Source organism: Bemisia tabaci, chromosome 2 (genome assembly GCF_918797505.1).
Source record: "Bemisia tabaci chromosome 2, PGI_BMITA_v3".
In the NCBI taxonomy this organism is placed as follows: domain Eukaryota; kingdom Metazoa; phylum Arthropoda; class Insecta; order Hemiptera; family Aleyrodidae; genus Bemisia; species Bemisia tabaci.
The window spans coordinates 63,144,693-63,168,370 of NC_092794.1; the positions used below are offsets into that span (position 1 = coordinate 63,144,693).

Genomic DNA, 23,678 nt, shown 5'->3' on the forward strand with positions numbered 1-23,678 from the left:
CTCATCAGGAAAGGTCTGGTAGCCACTAAAAGACACCCTTATACTGATCCATTACCTAGATCTGAAGGGGGTTCAGAGGATTGCTCCAACTCCAGATTTACACGAGTACGCGAGCCCAATAAAATCGATGGGATTTAATCGATTTTCCAAGATACATACATATAGCCACTTTTATAGCGCAGCCTCGCGCTCTGCGACGCCCAATCGCCATTGCCCCCTACCCTCCCAGAGATCATCAGGCAATTTGCACCTTCTGATCTCCTCCCCCACCCTTTGTCGCCAACCTTTCACATGACGTCCACGCCGTCGCCTTCCGGGAGGAATGCCCGTACCAGACCAATAGAATTTCCAAGAATAGAATTTTCCAACCAAAGTTTTTCCAAGATAACGGATGAAAAATCCCCAAGACTGGATCGGACCCGAGTTGAGGGATTTTCGGGCGGCATTGTGCGGTGGTGTTTTTCACTTCACCTGGAGGAGGGCCAAGTTTTTCGCGGCGAGTGGCGACGGGCGAGTCGTTGCCGCATAGTGCACGACTCGGCCCAGTCGGAGCCCGGACGTACGGACGACGGGAACAAAGTAGAGTGGAACAAAGAAGAGCCTTGGTAGGAGATCAATGAGCGAATCGGGAACTTTGACTCGGGTCCAGAGTCTGCATCCTGCCCATGACGAAGCAGTGGCGCCCGGTCGTCGGACATGCTCTTGTCACCACTCACCACGCTCCACCGCGCAAGGCAAGGAGTAGCTCTGCACGAGCACCCGTGTGTTGTCCAATTCACCCTGGGAATGCTCAATTACTCCATTTTGATCATCATCGGCACCTCGCCCAGTTTTGGCAATCGATTGCCTCGATTGATCGAAATTCATCAATAGTTGACTAATCAGGGTGTCTACAAGTCCAGAATTTCCGGAAGTAGTACTGATTTTTTTAAGAATGGTCCGGAAGTATTGATAAAGTGCGGAAATTCCGCAAGGACTTCCGGAATTTGTGTCATTTTTGTCGCAATTTCAGCGAGAAATTTAAATTTTTGAAATTTTTCTAATTTCGTCAATTGGAGGTACTAAAATTTTCCTGTTAAGGAGGTACTGATTTCTTGGGAATGTACTGAAAAAGTACTGATTTTTGGCCAGCCTTATCCAGTAGACACTCTGAAGGATTATAAAACGAATCCAAGTTTCCAGCCGTCAGGACTGGAGAACCTGGAGGTCAGGGGCCGATTGTTTTGGACTCTTTCACATGGTGATGCAACATCAATCGATTAGTCCTTACCGCACCACCGGCCAATCAGAAGCGCCAAACCGGACTTCAGTGCAGTCGAGGCACGTCCTAAGTGTATTTAAGTACAGTGGAAGGACTGACAAAATTAGACCCCAGGCATCGCACACGGCCTCCTGAAAAAGTCGGGAAATGTGCGAGCAGCGTTTAGCAGAAGTCAGCGCTATTGAAAGGAAAAAATCCAAGAGGAAATTTTTTCGGAGTATAGTGAAGGTCGGAAATTGAAGCATTTTCGGAGTTGGGTGAGTCAAATCCGCATGCAGACAGACCCTTCATGGTGCCCTGAACCCTTCATCATGTGCCCTCACGGAGATTAGTCTTGAGTTCTCTCTGCACTACCCTCTTGCGAACCAGGGAAAATTTATGGAATAATTCCAGGACGATGGAAGGATCTTTCAGGAAAACGGCAATGCCGGAAACAGTGTTTTCTAGAGGAAGAAATTCGTATTTTTCCGGTAGATACGTGGCAACCTCCGATTGCGCATACGTGGTTTTGCCTCAAGACGGCCGCATACCGGGAACCCGATGACTCAGGTCGGCATCCCACGTCCACTTGTCACCCATACGTCGCGGCGGCTCGGCGCCCCCGAACCGTGGGCAGTCGGGCCTAGGAAGGGCCCCAATAGGGCTTGACAGGCGGACCGGGGGGGGGGGGGGGCGCCGAGCGAAGACTGGCAACCGTCGTCGTCGGTTAGTTCCCAACCAAGGCCATTCCAAGTATATAGGGTCAATGTTTTTCACGCATTCGTCTGGGTGTGAGTAACACCGAGCGTGGCGGGGAGACGGCCCGGGGGGGGGGGGGGGTGCCGCGGAGGGGAAGTCGGACTTACTATTCCGCTCTCTCGAGTTCGTCGACCCGGGCCGTCGTTTCCCCTCCGCGCAGATCAATGAAACGTTGATGAGGATCGGGCCCGGGGGGAGGGGGGGCGGCCTCGCTCCCCACCACGGTGCGACGCGCCCCTCCCCTGTAGGATATTTTAGCCGGAGTAGTAACTTGGCCAAATTAAGCCCCGTCTGGCTGCGGCGTGCGTGTGGCCGGATAGGTGCTTTTTGCCGCTCCTGCCCGCGTCGAGTTGGCGGGCAAGTTCACGGTCGTTGCCCGTTCGCAGGATGTCCTTCCCTCGCGGCTCTCCTGGTCTCCCTTCAGCCCTCATCCCTTCCGTCGTCGTCGTCTCGGCCGCTCCCGCCGTCGGAAACGCGGATCTTCACCTGATCCCCCGGCCCTGGCACCTGAAATTCGCACACAGGTAGAGATGGATCCGGTTTGGCGGGGTGTCTACAAGTCCGGAATTTCCAGAAAGTCCGGAAATAGAATGAGTCTTTTAAGGCAGTCCGGAAGTGTTGAAAAAGTGCGGAAATTCCGCAAGAAGGTCCAGAATTTTTTTTCTCCCTCCCGACCCTGGCACCTGAAATTCGCACACAGATAGAGATAGATCCGGTTTCACAGGGTGTCTACAAGTCCGGAATTACCAGAAAGTCCGGAAATAGATTGAGTTTTTAAGGGCAGTCCGGAAGTACTGAAAAAGTGCGGAAATTCCGCAAGAAGGTCCGGAATTTTTGTCATTTTTGTCGCAATTCGAGTGAGAAATTCAAATTTTTTAAAGTTTTCGAATTACGTCTAATAGAGATACTGATAAAGGACGGAAAATTTCTGTGGAGGAGGTACTAACTTTCTTGGGAATGCACTGAAAAAGTACTGATTTTTGGCCAGCTTGTTTCAGTAGACATCCTGGTTTGGCTATCCCTCAGCTAGAGGCGGATCCGAGGAAATGCAGAGCCATTCTACACTGAAAAAAAAAGAAAAAAAAAAAAAAAAAAACTCCGGCTCTTGAAGCCGTACTTACGGGGTGTGTAGGCGCACCGTCCGTTCCGGGCTCAGAGGCCGAAAGTTCCGGTTGTAGCACCCGTTGCTCCGGCCGCTGAGCCTGGAGTAGTCGAGGCTTCGGCTCCAGCTCCTGGAACTTATGGTCCCTGAGCCCGATGCGGACGCCATGTCTATATTCCCAGTTTTGTTTTCTCAGTATAAGTGCGCATTTGCCTGGCTCTGACTTCCAAGGGAGAGAAAGAAACGTTAGTGCATAGTTGTCGACGGTAGAGGTGCTCACGAGATCCCATGAACAAAATTTCATCCTCCAGAGCAAGTATGCGTTTGGAAAACAAATTGTTGCATCATTCAAATGCTCTTACGGTGTTCGTGCGGTGCGCAACAGTGCTTGCCGTCCTAAAAAAAGAGCGCCGTTAGAACACTGAAGTGATGCAAAATTAACCTCGATTTATTATGAATTTTCGGGGAAACTTGTGAACACTAAACGTTTCCTCTCAAGGCTGCCAGTCCGGGAATACCGGGAAATGTCAGGGAAAATTATGAAAAGTTCAGGAAACAATCGCCAAATCACCTTCATTTTTTCTTTCTCGTGTGTGATTGACGTTTCGAACAACAAACTTTGCCTGAAAACTATTTCTAACTATGTCTCTAAAAATCTGGCATTTGTTCAATTGCCAGGGAATTTCACCAAATTGTGTCGGGGAATTTAATTTTCCAAATTCTGTGGCAACCATGCCTCCAATTTTTCAGGCGATTTCATCCGCCACTTATTCTAAACTGCCTGAAAGTTTAAAGGGGAGATATTCATTTCTTCGTTCGAAAATAATCATTCTTTCAACGCGTGAAATTTCTTGTTTCATTCTGCGAAATTTCACTTTGCAGCTCTGGTCCTATCGGGAGGTTTTCGCGAAGTACAAATATTCATACGGCGTTTCTCCATAGGCTGGCAGCGAAGAGGCCGCGCTCTGGGGAAAATTGGAAGAGGAACGGCGCGGTGCGGCGCACAGGGGATCGATTCGATAGGAGAGGTCGGACAAAATTTAGAAATTTTTAAAGCTTAAACTCCGTTTATACACTATTTTGAGGTTTCCCGGTGAAATTTTCTTGTAAATAGCACCCCTTTAAATTTAAAATAAGACAAAATAAACAATAAAAATTGCAGTTTTAGTAAAAATATTTATGTCCGACCTCTGTGACTGACTCGACCCGCCGTGCGGCGCACCGACACCATGCGCTGTCAAGTCAGTGTCCTCCGGTTGAGGAGTGAGGTGAACTCTAGAGCGACGACCAACTTAGCGCGAAGATCCACCGAGGTGAACGCACTCGCCAATAGACGCTATTAGTGTTACGGCACAGAAAATCGATATGTGTCGATTTATTCTCATCGGTGGCATTGGAAGAGGTTATGTCATTATTGTCGGGATCAAAATCGATATTGCGGTGAATCCCTTTGCAGGATTGCCACAGTCAGGGAGTTCCGGGAAAACCAGGAAATATCAAGGAATTTTCAAAAGTCAGAGAAAACCTGAGAATGTCAGAGCAAATGTCGAAAGTTGTCGGGGAAAATTGTTAATTTACCTTTATTCGCTTTGTAGAAGGGATATGAAGTCTAGAGCAACACATCTTTCTTGGAAACTATTTCGAATCATGTCTTTTTTGCCATATTGCACTTTTCAATTGTCGCGGGAATTTACTTAGATGTGTCAGGAGAATCAGGGAATTTTATCTTCTAAATTTTGTGGCAACCCTGGGTGAATCCCTCTAGTGACATCACCACTAATAGCGTCTATGGGGTCGGTCCAGGCACCGGCAAGACTGGCGTGATCTGCAAGGGCTGAATGCGATCAGTGGCGACTCTTGAAACTTCGCAACACTTATTTTCAACATTTAAATCCATTAATAATATAGATTCTTGGTGAGGCAGCATGCCTCAGTGCCTCATTCAAAGTTGATATTTTTAATTGATTTAAATGTAGGAAACTCAGAATTGCCAACATGCAAAATCGCCACTATGCGGTGCCAGGACAGGAAACCGTCCAGAGTCAGTGCTCTCTTGTTAGATGGTCAAAAACCCTCTGAGGAGCTCTTAGTCGGTGAAACTGCGGTTTTGAATTTAAGAGCCTTAAAGAAAGAAACGATAAGTCTGAGGGTAGACGGCTCCAAGTCTACCTCCAAATTTAATTGACCTTTTCTTATTTTAAACTAACTTAAATTCACGGTAAAGTCCTCTCAAAGACAAAAAGTAGAAGATAATGTTGGGGGAGGAGATCGAATAAAGAGTGAAAAAAATAAAAGAAAAAGTGAATATTAAATAATTCGGAAGTGCAGAAAGTTCTGAGCTTTCCGCCAAATTCGATATAAACTTACCCTCATTGTATATAACAATTCATGATCAGTTGGCCCTGAGGACAAAAAAAATCTATAATTCTATTCGTAATTGAGGACATGTTGAAATTGTTGAATGTAACATGGAAAATTTGATAAATTTTTCCGCAAAAGTTCGCAGACCCCTAGTGATATCGCCAGTAGGTGGAAGCTCACGCTCGTCTCAGTCAAAACACTCAATAACAGTGGAAACACTCTAATGTTGAGTGTTAACAGGGCGTACTTATGCTAAAAGGAACTATATGCATAGGTCTTGCGTGCAACAAAGTTCCTTTTAGCGTAAATACGTCCAATAGATTCGCATGCTTGGCGGCTGTCTTGAGTCAGGTCTGTAAAAATAAACTACGGGGGCTCCCCAAGGGTGGGACAGTGGCGTGGCATGAATGATCGATTATCGATATTTCCCCATTTGAAACTATGGTAAAGAATCGATCATCAAGGCGTTCGCTGCGAACACCCCATTCATCGATTCATTTCCATGGGTTTAAATGGTAGATCAATCGATATATCGCAAAGCACGCCACGCCACTCGGTGGGACAATGCACCCATCGGCGGGGGCATTGGTCCAATCCGTCGAGCATAGGAGGGCGCTATCGCTAACAATAAAGCGTCTCTTTCCTCACGAAAGAACGCAACCACATTTCGATGTTGCCAAATTTCCCCCAGCGAACAGGGTTGCAATTTTTCATGGAATCTTGAAATTTCGTGTGAAATATATCATGAAATTTCAGAAAAATATGAAAACTAAAATTGAAAATATTTTTCGAAATTAAATGCAAAATTCAGAGAAAGTCGATTGATTTTTGCCTGTTGGTGGTTTTCAGTGCGTGTTGCATACCTGGCCCCTGAAAATATGTTTCATATTTTTCACAACTTCGTGAAATTTCATGAAATATTTCACGGAAATTTTCAATATTTTATTTTTTTCATTTCACCCGTGCAACCCTGCCAGCGGACAGGATTTTTAACAGGAGAATCTCGGGAATTTCAAATGTGAATTTTCACTGGTCTTTCCTCTAATCTCAAGCTTGAATCAGAAGAATTTTTTGACAAAATTTGCACGGGTATATCCTTTTAAAAAATTGAATTAATTGAGCCAATTCGTAACTTTGGAATGGCGTTACGTTCCTTCATCCGTTAAACAACTAACATCATAATATGTATATCAAAGTTCCTCGCTATTGCGTGCGCTATAGCACCAGGAAGAAAAATCTTCAAAACCAAAATCAGATTCTTAATGCCTCGTGAGGTCCTGTCTGCATAAAAAAAGAATATCTTAAGATTCGCATTTGGAAATTTTAACTGATAGTAATTCCTATTAATTCTCACGACTTGGAGCGCCAAGCGTTCATCTCAACGCTGAATCGATTGAACAGATAATTTTCCAATTCACGTAAGCACCAAAATTGCGAATGCGAAAAAAAAACCAGTTTTATTAGCTTTGTTGACAATCTTCGAATTCCAATAAATGTATGTTCTTTTAGAAGGCTATTTTGAAACGAGACATGATTGATTACACCAGAGAAAACAAAGAAATAACAACCCCTATGCCACCAAAATAGAGATTAGCGCTTACGTGATTTATGAAATAATCGGTTCAATTGACTATGGAGTTTTCGTGCGAGGAATCGCATCAAAAGTTTGTCGATCTCAGTTTTCCGTGACTCGGAGATTGCCTTCATCAAAGCTTCAGCGGGAGACGCGCAAGAATACTCGTACGGCTGGAAGCGCCTTCATTTTCACGTGATACTCAACGCCCAGCTTTACGGTTAGTTTAGTTGCCTAACCGGCCCGAACCTAACTCTGAGGCAACAACATTCAATTTGCTCCCGCTATCAATGAGCCACTATCAACAGACTGGTGTGGAATCTACTGCGACTTTTGAAGAACGTTTCGAGACTGTTTTTCCCTAAAAGCTGGAAATATTTATAAATCGAAAACGACCCTCGAAAAAATATCAGAAATACTAAGAAAACATTCAGAGGAAATTGTAAAATGTCTGCACTTTTTAAGACGATTCCCAACATGGCATGATTCATCCATTACTTTAAAACAAAATCGGAGGATTCCAACAGTGTTTTAAAAAAAAATGTTGGCTTCCTAAATGAGTCACTGTTTTTCGAAAAGTAAGAAGTGTTGATACATTTTCAAGGACTCGCAAAAAATGTCTAAAATGTTAATAGAACTCTTAAAAAAATAAAAATTCAAAACTGTCTGCATTTTTCCCCGAAAATTGAATGCAAGTCACACACTTTTCGATTCCCTCGCCAAATAATTCGGAGGATTCCTCGTATGTTTTTTTTTTCCTTTTTTTTTTATAAAAAAAATTGTCTTCCTTTTACTCAAACTCTGAATTCTGCAATTCTGCATTTTCTGTATCCGTGATCTCATGCCCACATTATAGAAAGGCCCTACTTCCGAGACATAGTTAGTTAAGGAGACAATCCTCGCATCCGTCAATAAAATATATTGGTTTTTTTTTTTGTTTTTTTTTTTTTTTTTAAGTAAAAGAAAGCAGAGCCAGGATCAGTTTGGCCATGTACAGATGAATAAAATGAATGGCGAAAACGTTAACGTCCGATCGATGATAGATTTGATGTTGATGCTTGCGCCGCGGCTCAAGGTGACACTCCTTAACAACGCTGTCATTCGTATCAAAGTAAATCCAATTTTATTCCAATTTTTTCATCACTTCTCAAGTTTGGAAACGCTCCTTCATACGTTCTCCCCAGCGGCAACACGGTTCTTAATGTCGACGACCCTTGACTCTTTTATTTTCTACATAACTTTTCCGTGGCCTAGAGTCGGGAGAAAAGAAAACACGAAGCAAAAAAGAAAGTTTCTTAATCCCCTTTCTCTCCTCCGAACATGATTCTTTGCCTTTGAGAACGTGAAAGAGTCCCTTAATAGGTACAATCATGGTCGCCAATCATCATTGGCGGATCCAGCAAATTGGCAACATTGTTTTTCTCAATTTAAACCTATGTTAAATAATCGATTCCTGTCGCAGCACCCGGCCCCTTCCAAGAATCGATACATTTCCATAGGTTTAAATGTAGCAAAACAATGTTGCCAATGTACTAGATCCACCAAAGATGCCTTTAACGCGACTCGGGTGCCCAGGAGTCTTCGATCGTTGAATGAGCTCGATCAATATATCCACACCATAACAGTGATACATATCGATTAAAATCATTCGGTAACGATTTAACGATCAACCCCTAGGATTAGGAGTGAGCTTTACTTCACGTCACTCCGCGTGTCTATTAAGAAGGAAACGTCACGCAGGTATTAAAATCAAATGCGATGATAAAGAATTAAGTGAATTAGTCGACAATTCTTAAGTTGATGCTCATGCATCTGACTTCCGGTAGATTTAGTTCCGTAAGTCAGATTTCCCAACTTTCCTTGTCTGAAGCGGGGTGAAACATGTGCGCAGCGCCTTTCGTAGGCTTAACCTTGCTAACAGTGGCGAGGCGTGAATGATCGATTATCGATAGTTCCCCATTTGAAGCTGTGCTAAAGAATCGATTATTAAGGAGTTCGTTGCGAACACCCTGGTTATCGATCCTTTTCTATAGGTTTATATGGTAGATCAATCGATGTATCGCAAAGCTACCCACGCCACCGCTTGCGAATGCCAGTAATCATAACGTTACAAGTGGACAGCTCAAAAATGAAAGTTAATTTGGGAATTAGTTCTATAAACAGCCTTCTTTTCACTGGTCGATCAAAAGAGTAAACTGAAGATGTGATTCAGGCGAGATGACGCAACGAATTGCATGAGGTTACCCGCGGTGGCGAGGTGTGAATGATCGATTATCGATATTTTCCCTTTGAGGCTATGTTGAAGAATCGATTATTAAGGTGTTCGTTGCGAACGCCCTGTTTATCGATCCTTTTCCATGAGTTTAAATGGCAGATCAATCGATATATCGCAAAGCATACCAAGCCACTGGTTACCCGTATACTTAAGGATTCATTCTCCCGCGGAGAATAGTTGGTTTTCGAGAGCGCTCTTGTATTACGTAATAATGCACTTTTCCAGTTTTTTCCCAGAACGCAACGTAACACAGCCTCGGAACCCCCTTTATAATTTACTTTACGTTCGGCGCACACCTCGCCCTGGTATTTCTCAAAATAGCTTGAGAAAGTTCAGACGTAAGGGTTGGATACAATCTGAGGGTTTTCGTTTAACTTTTCAGAGAAATATTGCGAAATAATGGGGTTATATGAACAATTTGATGTTTAATTCAATCAATAACATTTTCAATCAGCATTCACACTTCTGAGAAGGTTTTAAAGGTCACGTAACGCTGTGCCTTAACCCCTTCCGCCCTCCCCCTTGTATTGTAACGCAACGTAACGCATCCTCAGAACCATCCTCCTTCTCTTGAGTACATTACGCAGTATAAGCACGCTCCTTTAAGTTAAGGGATGTGTCAAAAAAGTCAGCTTTCAAAGTTCTCTAGTTTTATAATATCTGGTCACTCCTTCGCGATCAAGCGGAGAATGAACATCAATATGGGGGGGGGGGGGGCTGAGAATCCCTCCTTTTTCGGCAGTTGGTTGGAGCTGCATAAGCCCAAAGTTTTCCCGAGTAGAGTTTTGTAGTGAAGTTGAGAGCTGCAGTCAATTCAAATATTTTTGAATCATCGTCAATTTTCCACTAGAGAAGCGAAAAGAGAAAATGTGAGGGGGGGGGGGGGGCGGTCCACTCTGAAGCTGTTATGAAACGAAAAATACTCATTGAGTGTTCCAATGACCTCTGTTCTATCCAGGCTTGACTGTTTCGTTGAATGGCGCAAGTTAAAACCTTTCAAACCACAATTACATAACATACATAGGTATGAATTTTTGTGGATAGTTGAATGATCGACTCGGTTATGCGAATGTTATGATATTCAACTAGAAAGAAAAAAACAAAAACAAGATACTGACAAATTCCGAGGGCATTAGCGGGCTGAAACAAGCAACGAACACCGCAGAAGTAGAATTTTTCGCACTCAAGGTCGTCGAGCAAAGGTCCTTCAACTTTTCGTGGAGCGAGTGTGCGGGCCGGGGTTGAAGTTCCCGACCCACCGTAAAATCGATCGGGGGGGCTTCGAGGCCCCCTCCTCCCCCTTCCCCTCTCCCGGTTCGTTCAATCTTCAACCACCGAGCAAGGATGCTTGGACTCTCGAAAAGCGGCTGGAAAAACAAAACGGAAGCCACGAGATTCGCTGGAAGTAATTTGACTTTCTTTATCGCCATCAATTCGTGGCTTTTGTTCGCGGGCTCAGAAATTGTGCATTCTCTCTGGATATTAAATACCCCTTGCTTCATGTGGCAATTGGTGGTGTTGATAAATAGAACTCAATTTTTAAACTCGAAGGACCAGGAAGAGAGTTTTTTTTCCTCTTCTTTTTTTAGTTTAAAAAATTACTAATATGAGGACAGAAACCGAGAGTAGAGTGTTTTTAATTGCAGTGCAATGTAGCCCTCGACGTTTTTACGAAAAATGCTGCTATTCCCCCTCCTCCTCCGGATTTTTTTTTTTTTTTTTTTTTTTTTTTTGGGTGCGTGTCGCACTAGGTGTTTTTAAAATTTCCAAGGAAACAAGATCCGTAGAAACATTTTGCCTAACAACTAAACTGCATAAGAAAAATGTGGAACAAATTGAAACAGCTGAGTGAAACTATAAAAATTATTTAATGAGACATTTCTTGCGTTGTTTTGCTGAGACTGCTGTATATTTATTAAAAAGAACTAAAACATGAATGGAGTTTTGCAACTTAGAAATCGAAGTTGCGCATTTGTCGACTTCAGCCATTGATTTGCTGTTCGTACACAGTGCATGAATTATATTCCTTCTATTTTTCCATTCAAATACATTTAACTGCTGATTCATTCGTAGGGATTTATTAGTTACTACACAGTACATCAAGAAGAAAAGGAGAGAAACATGAAAACCTTCGTCAAAACAAAATTGCAGTTGCAGAGAAACCTGCGCGACTCAGCAGTGGCGCGCCGCGCGCCTTCATTTCCGTGCGACACTGCCCGCATCGCCGCGAAGTTGATTTAGTTGCGTGACCTAACCTAACCCAACTCGAGCCTTCAGTGACAGCTTCACGCCTTCGTGACCGATTTGATGTGCATCGGAATCATTCGCTTTTATTGTGCATTAGTAATACTCTGCTGCATTACTGATTTTCTCTTCGAGTTTTATGAATTAACAGCGAGCATTTTATGTCCTCAATCGTATTTATCAACAGATTATTAACTTTTACAGCCGTTGCTGTAGCTCCAGCTCATCCATAACTAATGTTGAAAAATGCGTATCTCCATCGTATAGCTCACTAATTTTTGATTTTTTTTTCTATTTATTATTCTTCTGTTCTTTCTTGTTTTTTTAAAGAGGAGGCAAAAAACATCTTCTTGGGAAAGGCGTGATCGCGATCAATATATCATTGAAAAATCACGTTGATTTTCTAATAGCAAGAAGCAGTCGTTGTCATTTTCCAATAGCCCCTGCTATTTTTCTTTAATTTTCGCACAAAGAAACTGGTGAATTTTAATTACTGAATAAATAAAGAACAAATTCTCATCCTGGAAAAAATTAAGTTAAGACCCGGAATGTTAATTTCTCTCCGGAGCCTTGACTTGTTCCCTTCAGCCAAAACATCAAATTATTGTAACTTGAAGAAACCTCGTACCCTAAAATGTTCGTTTAAGTAATTTGTACGAGAAATCTTGCAAACAGAAGAAGAAGAAAAATGAAAAATGAGAAAATTCTATGATTAAAATCTTTGAAAAGTCACGGAATTTTGAAATCCGAAAAACTTCTCATCCTGGCTACTCACTCTACCAATCGCTTAGATTCTGTGGGAGCGATACAGGCTCCGGAGGGAAGTGCACTTCGAATTTCATTTCTAGATTTTCAACAATGTGTGCGAATTTTCTCGCGGGAATTTGCAGGCGCGCTTTGAGATTTTCGCTGCCGCGGCAAGAAACAGGACTGGTCACGACCTTGACATTTTTCCAGCTGTTGAACTGAGCTTGTTTGTCCATTCCAATTCCCATTGCTTTCTCAAATCGTTTTGTCTCCAACCGAAACTTGCTGAACAATTTCAGCCATCGCGGAATGTCTGAGAGGGCGCATCAAGTACTACTCTCCAACCGGGAAACTTGTTACTCCTGTTTTTCAAAGAAAACGGTTTATTATTATCTTGTTTTTCTTACATTTTTGTAGTTGTTTTTCACCTCGAGTGATCGGTATGATTGGTATGCAATCCCATTTTTGCTAGTTTCTTTGTCTTCATTGCCTTGCATCTTATACTTCACACGATTGAATGAGAATCAATATTTAAGTATGGACTAGACGCGTTTTTCAGCCTAAAATCTTAGAAAAATGTGGGTTTTGTTGTAGGTTAGGTATATGTGGTATACTTTTTTTTTTATCTGCAATTCAACTTGTATATTTTATATGGTTTAAAAGATTATTAAACGTCAAGTTTTTCCACTTCACATTACTTATTAATATCCGAATATTTTCGGCAGAAAATGGACGGGTTTGAAGGGTACCAAATCCTTGAAAAGTCAGGAAACCGAGCTTCTTTTTTTTCAAAATTTTTCCGTCAAAAAAATTTCATCGTGGATGTGCTCGGGAGAAGAATGTTCAGCAATATTTATGTTTCTATGGACAGAGTTTATCAAAAAAGCATCAAGGCTTACTTTCGAATAAAAATGGGTTGGGAGTAGCTTTAAATTTAACGTGTTGAAATTTTCTCCTGTCCAAAAGTCGAATTCGAGACAAAATAATTTGAAGGATTTTGAGGGTGAAAATACTAGGGCTCTTTGTCCTCAATGTTGAGTCTTCGACGGAGAAATATAACTTGATTTCTCGTTTCAAACTTGATGCGTCTCTGTCAAACTCGGTGCATGTGCACAAATGGCTGCTACAGTGCTACAAGGCACCGAGGCGCTCTGCGACATGGAAGCGCCTCTTGTACCTCCTGTCTTGCCAAAGGTCATCAATAGAAGTCGCTTCTACAGCATGCCCGGGCGCTCTGCGACACCTAATCGCCATTCTTGTCTATCGACCCAGGGGTCATCTGGTGAGTGGCACCTTGTAATTTCATCTTGAATGCCACCCATCCACGATTTTGCTGGACGTCCCTTACGTCTCCTCCCAGGAGGGACCCAATCTAGTATCTGCATTAAGCAAGTGACATGCGTAAACAGAGTGTCTAGCATCAGGAAAACCCGGAAACACCGGAAAATATCAGGAATTTTGGCCGATCAGGAAAATATCAGGAAAATCGGAAAAATCGGACGTTTTATCAGGAATTTTCCTTACGCGAATCTCCTCAGCGGAGAAGTCTTACTGCTTTTTGCCTACCGTGCCAGGAGTCGTCGCGCCATCTTTGTTTCCAATAATTTCTCACCCGTAGCGTTTTTGTTGTATGGTGAAGGCCTCATCAAAAATCAGAAAAAATCAGGAATTTTCAAAATGAAAAAATTGGGAATTTTTTTTAAAATATCAGGAAAATATCAGGATTTTTCAAAATTAAAAAAATACTAGATACCCTGGTAAAGCGAGAATGATTGCGGATTAAGAAGGTGTTTTTGGTTTGTTTGTTTCAGACGGGAGCCAATGATAATTAAGCTGAGACTGTGGTCAAGTAGACGAGAGGAGCGAAAGCGAGCGGGTAAATGGCTGCTGAGAAGCGGTGGTTTTTCACCAAGGAGCAACTAGAGAACTCACCCTCGCGGCGGTGCGGCTATGACGCGGCCAAGGAGCTCTCGTGCCGGCAGCAGGCGGCCAACCTGATCCAGGACATGGGGCAGCGGCTCCACGTGAACCAGCTGTGCATCAACACGGCCATGGTCTACATGCACCGCTTCTTCGTCTTCCACTCCTTCACCCACTTCCACAGGAACCACATGGCGACGGCGGCGCTCTTCCTCGCGTGCAAGGTGGAGGAGCAGCCGCGGAAGCTCGAGTACGTCATCAAGGTGTCGCAGCTCTGCCTCATGAAGAACCACCAGCACCAGCCGCTGGACGTCCGCTCGGAGGAGTACCTCCAGCAGGCGGCCGACCTCGTCATGAACGAGAACGTCCTCCTCCAGACGCTCGGCTTCGACGTGGGCATCGACCACCCGCACACGCACATCGTCCGCTGCTGCCACCTCGTCCGGGCCAGCAAGGACCTCGCCCAGACCTCCTACTTCATGGCCACCAACAGCTTGCACCTGACCACAATGTGCCTTCAGTACAAGCCCACGGTCGTCGCCTGCTTCTGCATCCACCTGGCCTGCAAGTGGTCCAACTGGGAGATCCCGCAGAGCAACGAAGGGAAGCCCTGGTTCTGGTACGTCGACAAAACCGTTACCCTCCAGCTCCTCGAGCAACTCACCTCCGAGTTCCTGTCCATATTCGACAAGTGTCCCTCCCGGCTCAAGAAACGCATCTACCAGCAAAACAGTACGCAGAACTCCCTGTCGCACCAGAATTTCTCGTTGGACATGGACGCGTCGCGGAAGAGCTTGTCGAGCACCAACTCCGGGGTGAGCTTCCAGCAGCCGATCAGTTTAGCAGATCAAGCGCAGAGTTCGTCCAATGTCGGTGGTGGCAGCACCATGGATAAGCGGCGCGAGAGGGAGCATGCCAACATTGCCAACCTGCGGCAGTCGTACATGCAGCCTGCGTCAGTGTCCTCTAGTCTTCACAAAAAAACGACGCAGTCTCAGTCGCATTCGGCTCACAAAGAATCCTTTGCTAGTCATATGAATCCTGTCAAGCACGAGCAGCAGCAGCAGCAGTTGCAGCATCAGCTACTGCAACAACAACAGCAGCAACAACAACAGCAACAGCAACCTATACCCCAACAACAACCGGAGGTGAAACCTCACGCGAATGCATTGCATCAGCATCCTTATCCCCCTTCTCATCAGCATCAGCAGCAGCAGCATCATTTAAGCGGTCGGCAAAACTCAGTAGGACCCGTCAAAGTGAAACTGGAACCTGGACTCCAGAAAATGAATTTAGTGCCTTCACAAGAAACAGAGCAGCACAGTAGTGATAAAGCAGGTAAAGTAGCTCATATGCCTTCGCTGAGTCGTAGCGGGGGTGGATATCCTCGGAACGGAACCCTTTCTCACCCCCCGGAGCTTGAAACGAGGGAGCTCATTAAAAAAGAACCGGTAGATAGTCAACAAAACGTCAATTCCTATCCAAGAATCAAGTCAGAGCCTGTCTCTAATTCTAATTCCCACTATCAAAAGCATAGTAATTCAAGTTCCAGCATTTCAAGTTCACAATCGTCGGACGTGATCAGCTCCGTTCTGAAAGAAGTAACTAGCTCTAGTTTCACGAGTGACTCCTCTCTAAGTCAACTAAGTCAAAATAGTGTTCAAAGCCAACAAGAGACTGTTAAAGTCAAACAAGAAAGACTGTCTCCTGTTCAAACTGCACCGCAGAAATCCCACTCAATTTTCAGCCCAGAGTTCAGATCTCCTCCGAAGTATGAATCAAGTCTAGCGCATAATGTCAAAAAAGAACCTAGTGAAGAAGTGAAAAAGTCTCATGAGCCAATCGCTCCAGCAACCCCTGTAACCCCAACAACCCCTACCAATAGTCACAGAAGACCACCCCTAGCGAATACTCCGGAACTAGTGCCTGTTGTCCCTAGACTAGAAAGTATATCTGGATTTAAGAACATTATTGACAAGAACAAAATGTCTGTCACGCTGTCGAACGATATTGCAAACTCAACGTATGTTCCTACCAACAACTCTGCCTCTATCAGTTCTGCGACTAATGTAGATTACAGATCAGAGGATGAGAGTATTGATGATAGATTTCCTAGTGCCACAAATGCTGAGAATCAGCATTTCGTCAAAGGCGAATCATCTAGTAATAATTCAGTACCTCCTATAACTATAAGTGGTAGTAGTCACCATAAAAAGAAGAAAAAGAATAAAGATAAAGATAAGGAGAAAAGTAAGCATCATGAGCATAAATCAGAGCACAAGAAGCATCGAAAGAAACACAAAGAGAAAGATAAAAGAAGAGACAAGGAAAAGGATTCGTCTAATGACTCTAAACATAAAATTACTAATGACCAATCAACCTATGAACCTATCAAAATAACCATCCCGAAAAATAAGTTGGGTGGCTCACTTCCTTCTACGAGTAGTTTGAAAATGAAATTGAGTACTGTAACTGATGACAGGCAGAAAGATAGGCATAAAGAAAGGGATAGAGATAGAGACAGAGACTATGAACGAGAAAGAGACAAAAGTAGGGAGCAGGAAGGAGATTATAATCCTATAAAGATAAAAATTAGCAAAGACCTTTTGCAGCCGAAAAATTCATCTAGGAAACGTGAAAGGAGCCATGATAGTTACAACAGTTCTTCGTCTTCTGCACCGCCCAGTAAAAAATACTTCCAGGAGTAAATTTTTGTTAATATCCAGTTTCTTTTTAGATCATCTTTTCATTACCTCCAATGTTTTTCTTCTTGCTTGTAAAAGAGATTGTTTACTCAGCCTTTTCTAAACAAATAACTTCAAAGTTGTTAGTAAATTCTGTTCATGCCTATTATGATGAGGAGAAAAGTATAATATTGAAGAATTGAAGCCTTATGTTCTTACATTATTTATCTCAGTTTGAATTTAAAAGGAATAAGCTGATATATTTTTCTTTTCCCTTCTATTTGAATAATTTTTATTTTCTTTTCGAAAAGTTACTCCCTTAATGCTCAACATTATTAATCTATATGAGCACAAATATTTATTGCGTTTTTAATTTATTTTATCCTTTCAAATTTACCCTTTGCTGCTTCCGAGTTCCATTTCAGTAATTTATGTCAGCTTTTTAGTCGCAGGGTGGGATTTCAGATTTATAAATTTTATAATTTTTCCATGTTCATTGTATGTGACAATTAGGAAAAATTAATGCCCGTCTGTTTTCCCCATTTGAAGCGGAAGCCTCTTTTTTGAAGTCCTTAATTGTTTTTATTGAAGCAAACAAAAATCAGAAACATTTGCCACTGAATTTCCATTCTGACGATGTCATTATCATAACCAGTTTCGTTTTTCATTTCAAGTTTCTCTTATTTTTATCGCTAATTTCTTCCAGAATTTTAGAAGAGTGCACCGAAGGAGATTGAAACCAATTAGCCCATAGATTTTGCATGAATTGAGATCGAACATAAAATTGTTCATTTTCCAAATTTTAGCAGAAGATAATCCTTACAATTAAAAGTTTCAAGTGAACAGTATGCCGTCAGTTTTTGCAAATATTCATGAACTGATATTGTGACTGCATCATTCATATGTCGATTTGATGTGATGAAAATCTAATTGCTTGGTTTGAATTTTGCCACTTTATTAAAGCTGGAAAAATTCAAATGGACCAATTAGACAAAAATTTAAAACTCAGGTTTTTTTTTTATTATTTGTATCATTTCACTAGAACCGACAAATATATCAAATGATGAAATCACTAAATTGGTCCGCAAAAAGATGGAGAATGAAATCTCTAATGATCTACATTCTATCCATGTCAATATCTTAATTTGCATATTCATCAATGCGCTCCCTATTCTGATTAATCTACAGAGCCATTAACATTCGACAATCCTACTCTGCGTTTTTCTGAGTTTTACACTTTTCTTCTCATTAAAGTAAGTGTTCAGGCGGCACTATGAATATCTCTTGAACTTCATTGTTGAGTGTATTTTTAAGGCCAATCGATTGGAACTTAATTTATTATCATTCTTTTGAATCTATTAATTTGAAAAAATACCGAGCTGCTTTTATGGGTTTTTATTCATTCTTTATTTCTTGACCCTTCAAAAAAACGTTATCTTTCGTTTTGTTTGAATAAACTGCATTCATTCATTCATTCATTAAATTATTTATCGATCTGTAATGAGTATGTATGTATACATATATATTTTTTTAAGGGCCTCCTGCTGAGATTTCATAGAAAAATTTTTCAATTGAAAATAAATTAATTGATGGATTCCAGTTGAATGAATCATTCTTGTCCATTATTATTAGTGTTATTTACATACTTACCATAAATTTGATGTAAGGTTTTGTTTCATAGATTTATAAGTCATTTAGGATCATTGTTATAAATTCTCCTTCCTTTCCAAATCTCAGCATATTTTTGTGTAAGAATTCCTAATCATATGCTTTGTTCGTGCAGGTGCAATCCATGTCTATTGATTTCCGACCTTGTTTCTGCTCGTAGAAATTGTTATGGCTTTGGAAGTAGGAGAAAATTAGATTAAATTGAAGTTGACTTTCTCCTCTACGTACAGCATAACCTATGATTTAGGTTGTGGATCAATAAATTTCTGTGATTCGTGTGCAAATGCAGTCTTCAAGCTCATTTGTCAACATTTTTAATTATTTATTATTTTTTTAAATTTTCTTGCTGTAATTGCGTCTGCAATTTAATTCGATCCAAATTATGAGTGATTTTTATCTGGGCTGACAAATCTCCTTTAATCGCCATATTTGTGGGTGGTTGAATACAACAGATACAATTTCGAAAACAGTCAGTCAGGAAACCAAATTTAATATTTGGAATCATTTCTAATTTTTACTATGTGTTGAGTGGCAAGAAACAGTGGAACCCAATTTTTGTATTGATGGTTTTGTTCTGGCACATTATATGACTTTAAAAAAAAAATAGTGTGTTTCCTTCGGAAAATACAATTGTAAGTACAATACCATCTGAGAGTCCCTGAATATTGTGCGGCTCACCTATAATGTTCGTAGAACCACATCAGAATAACATCCAAATCTTGTACCTACTGTGCAAGCGTTAAGCTGTTTTCCAATTTTTTATCACCATTTTGTCCAATTTTTGAAAGGTATCTTACTATCCTTCTAATGAATCCCTCTAAATATTAAAGTTCTTATGTGCATTAGGAATTTTTGATCCATCAATGTATTCCTTTGTAAATTTGCAACTAATTTGATGGTGCCTCTTGTTATTCTCTAAACTCAATACTCTTTTAATATTAAGGCCGCAATAGAGGAAGTAGTTAAGGCCTGTAGTTATCTTTTTCAATCTAAATGTCCGTGGAGAGATAGAGGCATAGAGACAGGGAATACATCAGCAGATTTTAGTCCATACTCGTGGCAACCTTGTTAATGCATTTCCATTGATGTAACCCTTAAGAGTTCAACATAATATAGAGGTCTCATATAGTCATAGGTCAAAGGTGAGGCATCTCTTCCATTGCAACCCCAACTTTAAGGCGCTCTTTGAACTTTATAGTTGATTTCAGAGAAAAGAGGCACTATCAAATGATTTGAAAAATGGAACGCAGGGATGAATGCTGGAATAAAAAATGTCAGGTCTGTGGAAAAGTAATTAGTATCATGCATGCAACCCGTGGACTGTGCTTCAGTCCCCAATTTTCATCAATAATAATTCAGTCATTTATCAATTTTTTCCAGTTGTTTGTTGTCGAAAAAAATATCATTACCAAGCTGTAATGTAACTTTTCGTAATGTTTGTCTCTTTAAAGCAGTGATTGTATTAAATTTTAAAATATAGAACCCGCATAGTAGTGATTTTGTAGTCATGATGTATTAAAGTACTATGTGGTTTTTTTCATTTTTTCTTCTTTCTTCATCTCTTTTATTATTCTATTTCATTCATTTCAAAACCAACCCCATAATTTACGTTAAGTTGCTAAAATACCATGGTTTAAAAATGGGAAACTTTCATGAAAGTTTCCTCATGGAGTAATCAGGTCCAAATTTGTGCATAGCCTAAACCTTTTTTCCACGCAAAACCCTCAAAATTTACCAATATTCCAGTTTTTGCTAACTTCATTGAAGGAAAAGAAAATGTGCTGGAGAAAAATTATTCTCTCGGAATCTTTTCCTTGTATGAGCCAATCACACGGTAATAAATATAATTTTGCCAGTCATGTTCTATTGTCCTCTGTCACTATGTACAATCCTTAAAAGAAGCAACTCTTTAAATTTCGGAAAAATGAAATCGTATTCCATTTATGCTTGGTAACTTAAAGCTATGAATCTCAGGCCTTTGAATTGAAGTTCCATTGTCTCTTAAAATTTATGTCTATCCCTTCCACTGAAATTATAAGGGATCTTTTTGTTTATTACCACTTTTCGAACCTGTTGTCATTTTTATTTTATTTTTTTGCCCATTTTTGTATCTGAATGAGATGCAAGTTCTGCCCTTCGCAGACTCTCGTGAAATGAGACTTGTTAGTAAACTTGTTATTAACTTAGGCTCGTTAGTTATTACCCACAGCTTTAAATTTTGGTATGTGAACACCAATGATTTTATCCTTTTAAGTTGTCTCAATTTTATTTTCGTGTATAAAAGAATGTACCCTCTTCATAGTTTACATCCTAGAATGTACATACCCGTTTTGTATTATGATGTAAATAAATTTTGTAAGTTGATAAATTCAAATGGTTTTACCGAGTAAAAATGTTAACATTTGTCTTTTCATTCGGTGAAATTTTGCGTCATGTTAATCTGTAGCAATAATAGTGTTAACAAAGTTCGAACAAGCTACTTTTCCTCAAGTGTTTACAGAGCTCTTTGTAACCTTACCTTTTGTCCCATTTGTCCCTACTGATTTAAATATTATCTCTGTTCTTCACATTTTGCTCAAACAATTTTTCTTGTTTTTTCTTCTTTTCTTTGTTATCCTAAGATAAAGAAATGGAGGATGGAAGGATTTTAAGTAGTAAACTTGTCTTGCCCTCATTCATACCTCCAGGTATTCAGTTTGTGGGCAGTAATTTTACCTGTTTTTAACTTCCTATCGATAGTGACTTCCTATTTTTATTTCAAAAGTGGCTAAAGGAAAAATACTAGTTTTTGCTTTGTTTTCATCTATATTTTTCTAATTACTGAAGCAAAGATAGACTTTTAGTTAGAGGAGGATAATACAATTATATTCATCCAATCCAATTAATTTATACATTTTTATTTTTCGTTTTATCTCTTTAAATGATTTTTTCTGCAGGATTAATTTTATGCTTTGTCAGTTCTAAATTTAGCATGTAGAAGAATGAAAAAATTAATTGAATATTTTTGCTTTTAAAATTGTATAATTAATCAGTAAATCATACTTTCTTGAAGGCCTTCAATTGGCAAATTTCAAACCATGCTCCTCTTGATGGAAGTTTGCCGTAAGTAAAAAGAAAAATGCAAGATTGATGCACAGATAGTCCTTAAAGTGAATAGTTCTTTTTTTGATTTTTTCAATGCTGCTGTTTTTAAATTATAAAATAAATTGCGGTGTGCATTGTCCAATAGCTTGTTGAGGATCCCGGGTGCGTCAAATCCGATACCTTATCCGGGGCAGCTTGTGGTAGAAGTGAAAATGAACAATAATATTACATAGCATTGCATCCTCATTTGTGAAAGCCCCACATTGTCCAATAGCTTGTTGAGGAATGGTTCTAAAAAATCTTTAGACCTTCTTCTGAGTCTATAAATGGTTAGACCACCTCTAATATGGTTCATAGCTTCGTGATGGTGAAACTGTAGGAACGCTTATTTCATTTGCCATGTTTAAAAATTTTTCCTCTAATTTCATTTTATCAAAAGAGAACAAACCAATGGTATTTCTTGAATTTAGAATATTCTTCACAGAAAGAAGAAAACTCAAGAAAGTGTTTGATGAATGATGTTGAGAATTTTAGAAATAAAGTACAACAGGAAGTGTGCAAAGTCGCGAACAGAGATATGCATCCCTGTAGTTTCACTGTTGCTCTATGATTGTATCAAGAGTCAATGCAGGAAAAGGTAGAAATTATATTGATATGGAATGGAGAAAAGAATGATAAGTTTGTAAGCAATGAGCATCGTGTGTTAATGTCTAAAACAAGTTGATTATTTTGTTGATGATTAATTCTATCCATTACATTTTATCCGAAATGAATCAAAACCTTTGCTTCCAAAGAATCGAGTATGGAAGTAGCATTGCTGTTAACTTCAATGGTATTTTACATAATCTGATTTAGAAGAAAAATTCCTTTTTAAAAGTAATGTTTCCCTTCTTGAAAAAGAATAGTTAGTAGCCCACTAGTTTCAGTTCTGTACATTTTTTATGATGTTATTTTTATTTTTAGCTAACAAGCCTCACTCAATGACAAATTCTTTCCTGTAAATTTTCTCTTTTCTCATCTCTATCTGTCTCTTTTTTATGATCATTAAATTTAATAAAAAAGAACAAACAGACGATTTTTCTTGTTCAAGTGTCAAGTCATTCTTTTTTCCTTACTAAGAGAAGGCAATATCTGCTGATTGCCCTTCAGAATGGATGTACCGTTGTTTAAAACAATCAAAGTTTTTCTAGGTCCAAGTTTTTACCATTCAGTTAAAAGGGTTGAATATCTTCAACCAAATGGTCATCCCTAATTCATCATGAAAACCAGTACCTAACTACAGTTCAATCCAAGGGAAAGGCGGAAGGATCAATACAGTGGTGTCATTCCCCCATTGGAGGCCCAAAGAAACTAGGAAAATTGATAGCGAGAACAAATGACAGGAGAAAGAAAGAAGCTACTTTAAAATCAACGTGTAATCGCTTCATAATGCAATAGTATTATGTGGCCATACAACGAAGTAGCAGGGCACTCGAGTATATCTCGTTCATTTTGACAAATAAAAAATAAAAAAAAAGTCATTTGCCCGCCTCTTCCCTAAGGTTTTGGTGAAATGACGTCACTGGATTAATGGCCGCTCACGTTCAGAAAAGAAAATGGAGAAGAAAGCGGTTAGAATAGAATGACCTCCCTGGTAAAAATTGGCAGTAGAATCAGTGTTCCAAAATACCATAGACCTACAACCGGCTGTAAGATTTCCAATAGCTTCTATAGCCGGCAACACAATTTCTTATAGCCTTTTATAGCCGATGGCGATTGAGCAACAGCCTGGCGATAAAGTGTATGCTAAACGTTACTAATTACGGATGCTAGGACTCAGTGAGTTTTCGGACTACCGCTCTCTTTTTGGGCCGTAGTATCTTGATTTATTTTGCGAGGAAAGCTCCGTACTTTTGAAGGATGCCTGCCATTCCTAAAATGTTGGAGTGCCTTCTATTTCGTATGATACTGTGCAATACCTCTGGTGTGAGATAGTTGCTTCAAGCGCCGTGGTACGCTGCGGCGCGGCGCGGCGGGCGGGC

The 23,678-nt window shown here is 40.6% G+C and overlaps 1 protein-coding gene across 4 annotated transcripts in view; it reads left to right on the plus strand.

Annotated features, from left to right (window-relative positions):
• CycT (Cyclin T) overlaps positions 1-22,732 on the plus strand; it is a 41,179-nt gene extending 18,447 nt beyond the window's left edge. For all 4 annotated transcript variants that reach the window (XM_019055103.2, XM_019055104.2, XM_072296022.1 and 1 more), the window contains one exon: positions 14,113-22,732. In XM_019055103.2, the coding sequence (XP_018910648.2) occupies positions 14,182-16,929 (2,748 nt within the window). In that variant the 5' untranslated portion in view covers positions 14,113-14,181 and the 3' untranslated portion in view covers positions 16,930-22,732. The remainder of the gene's footprint in view (positions 1-14,112) is intronic.
• The last annotated feature ends 946 nt before the right edge of the window (positions 22,733-23,678 follow it).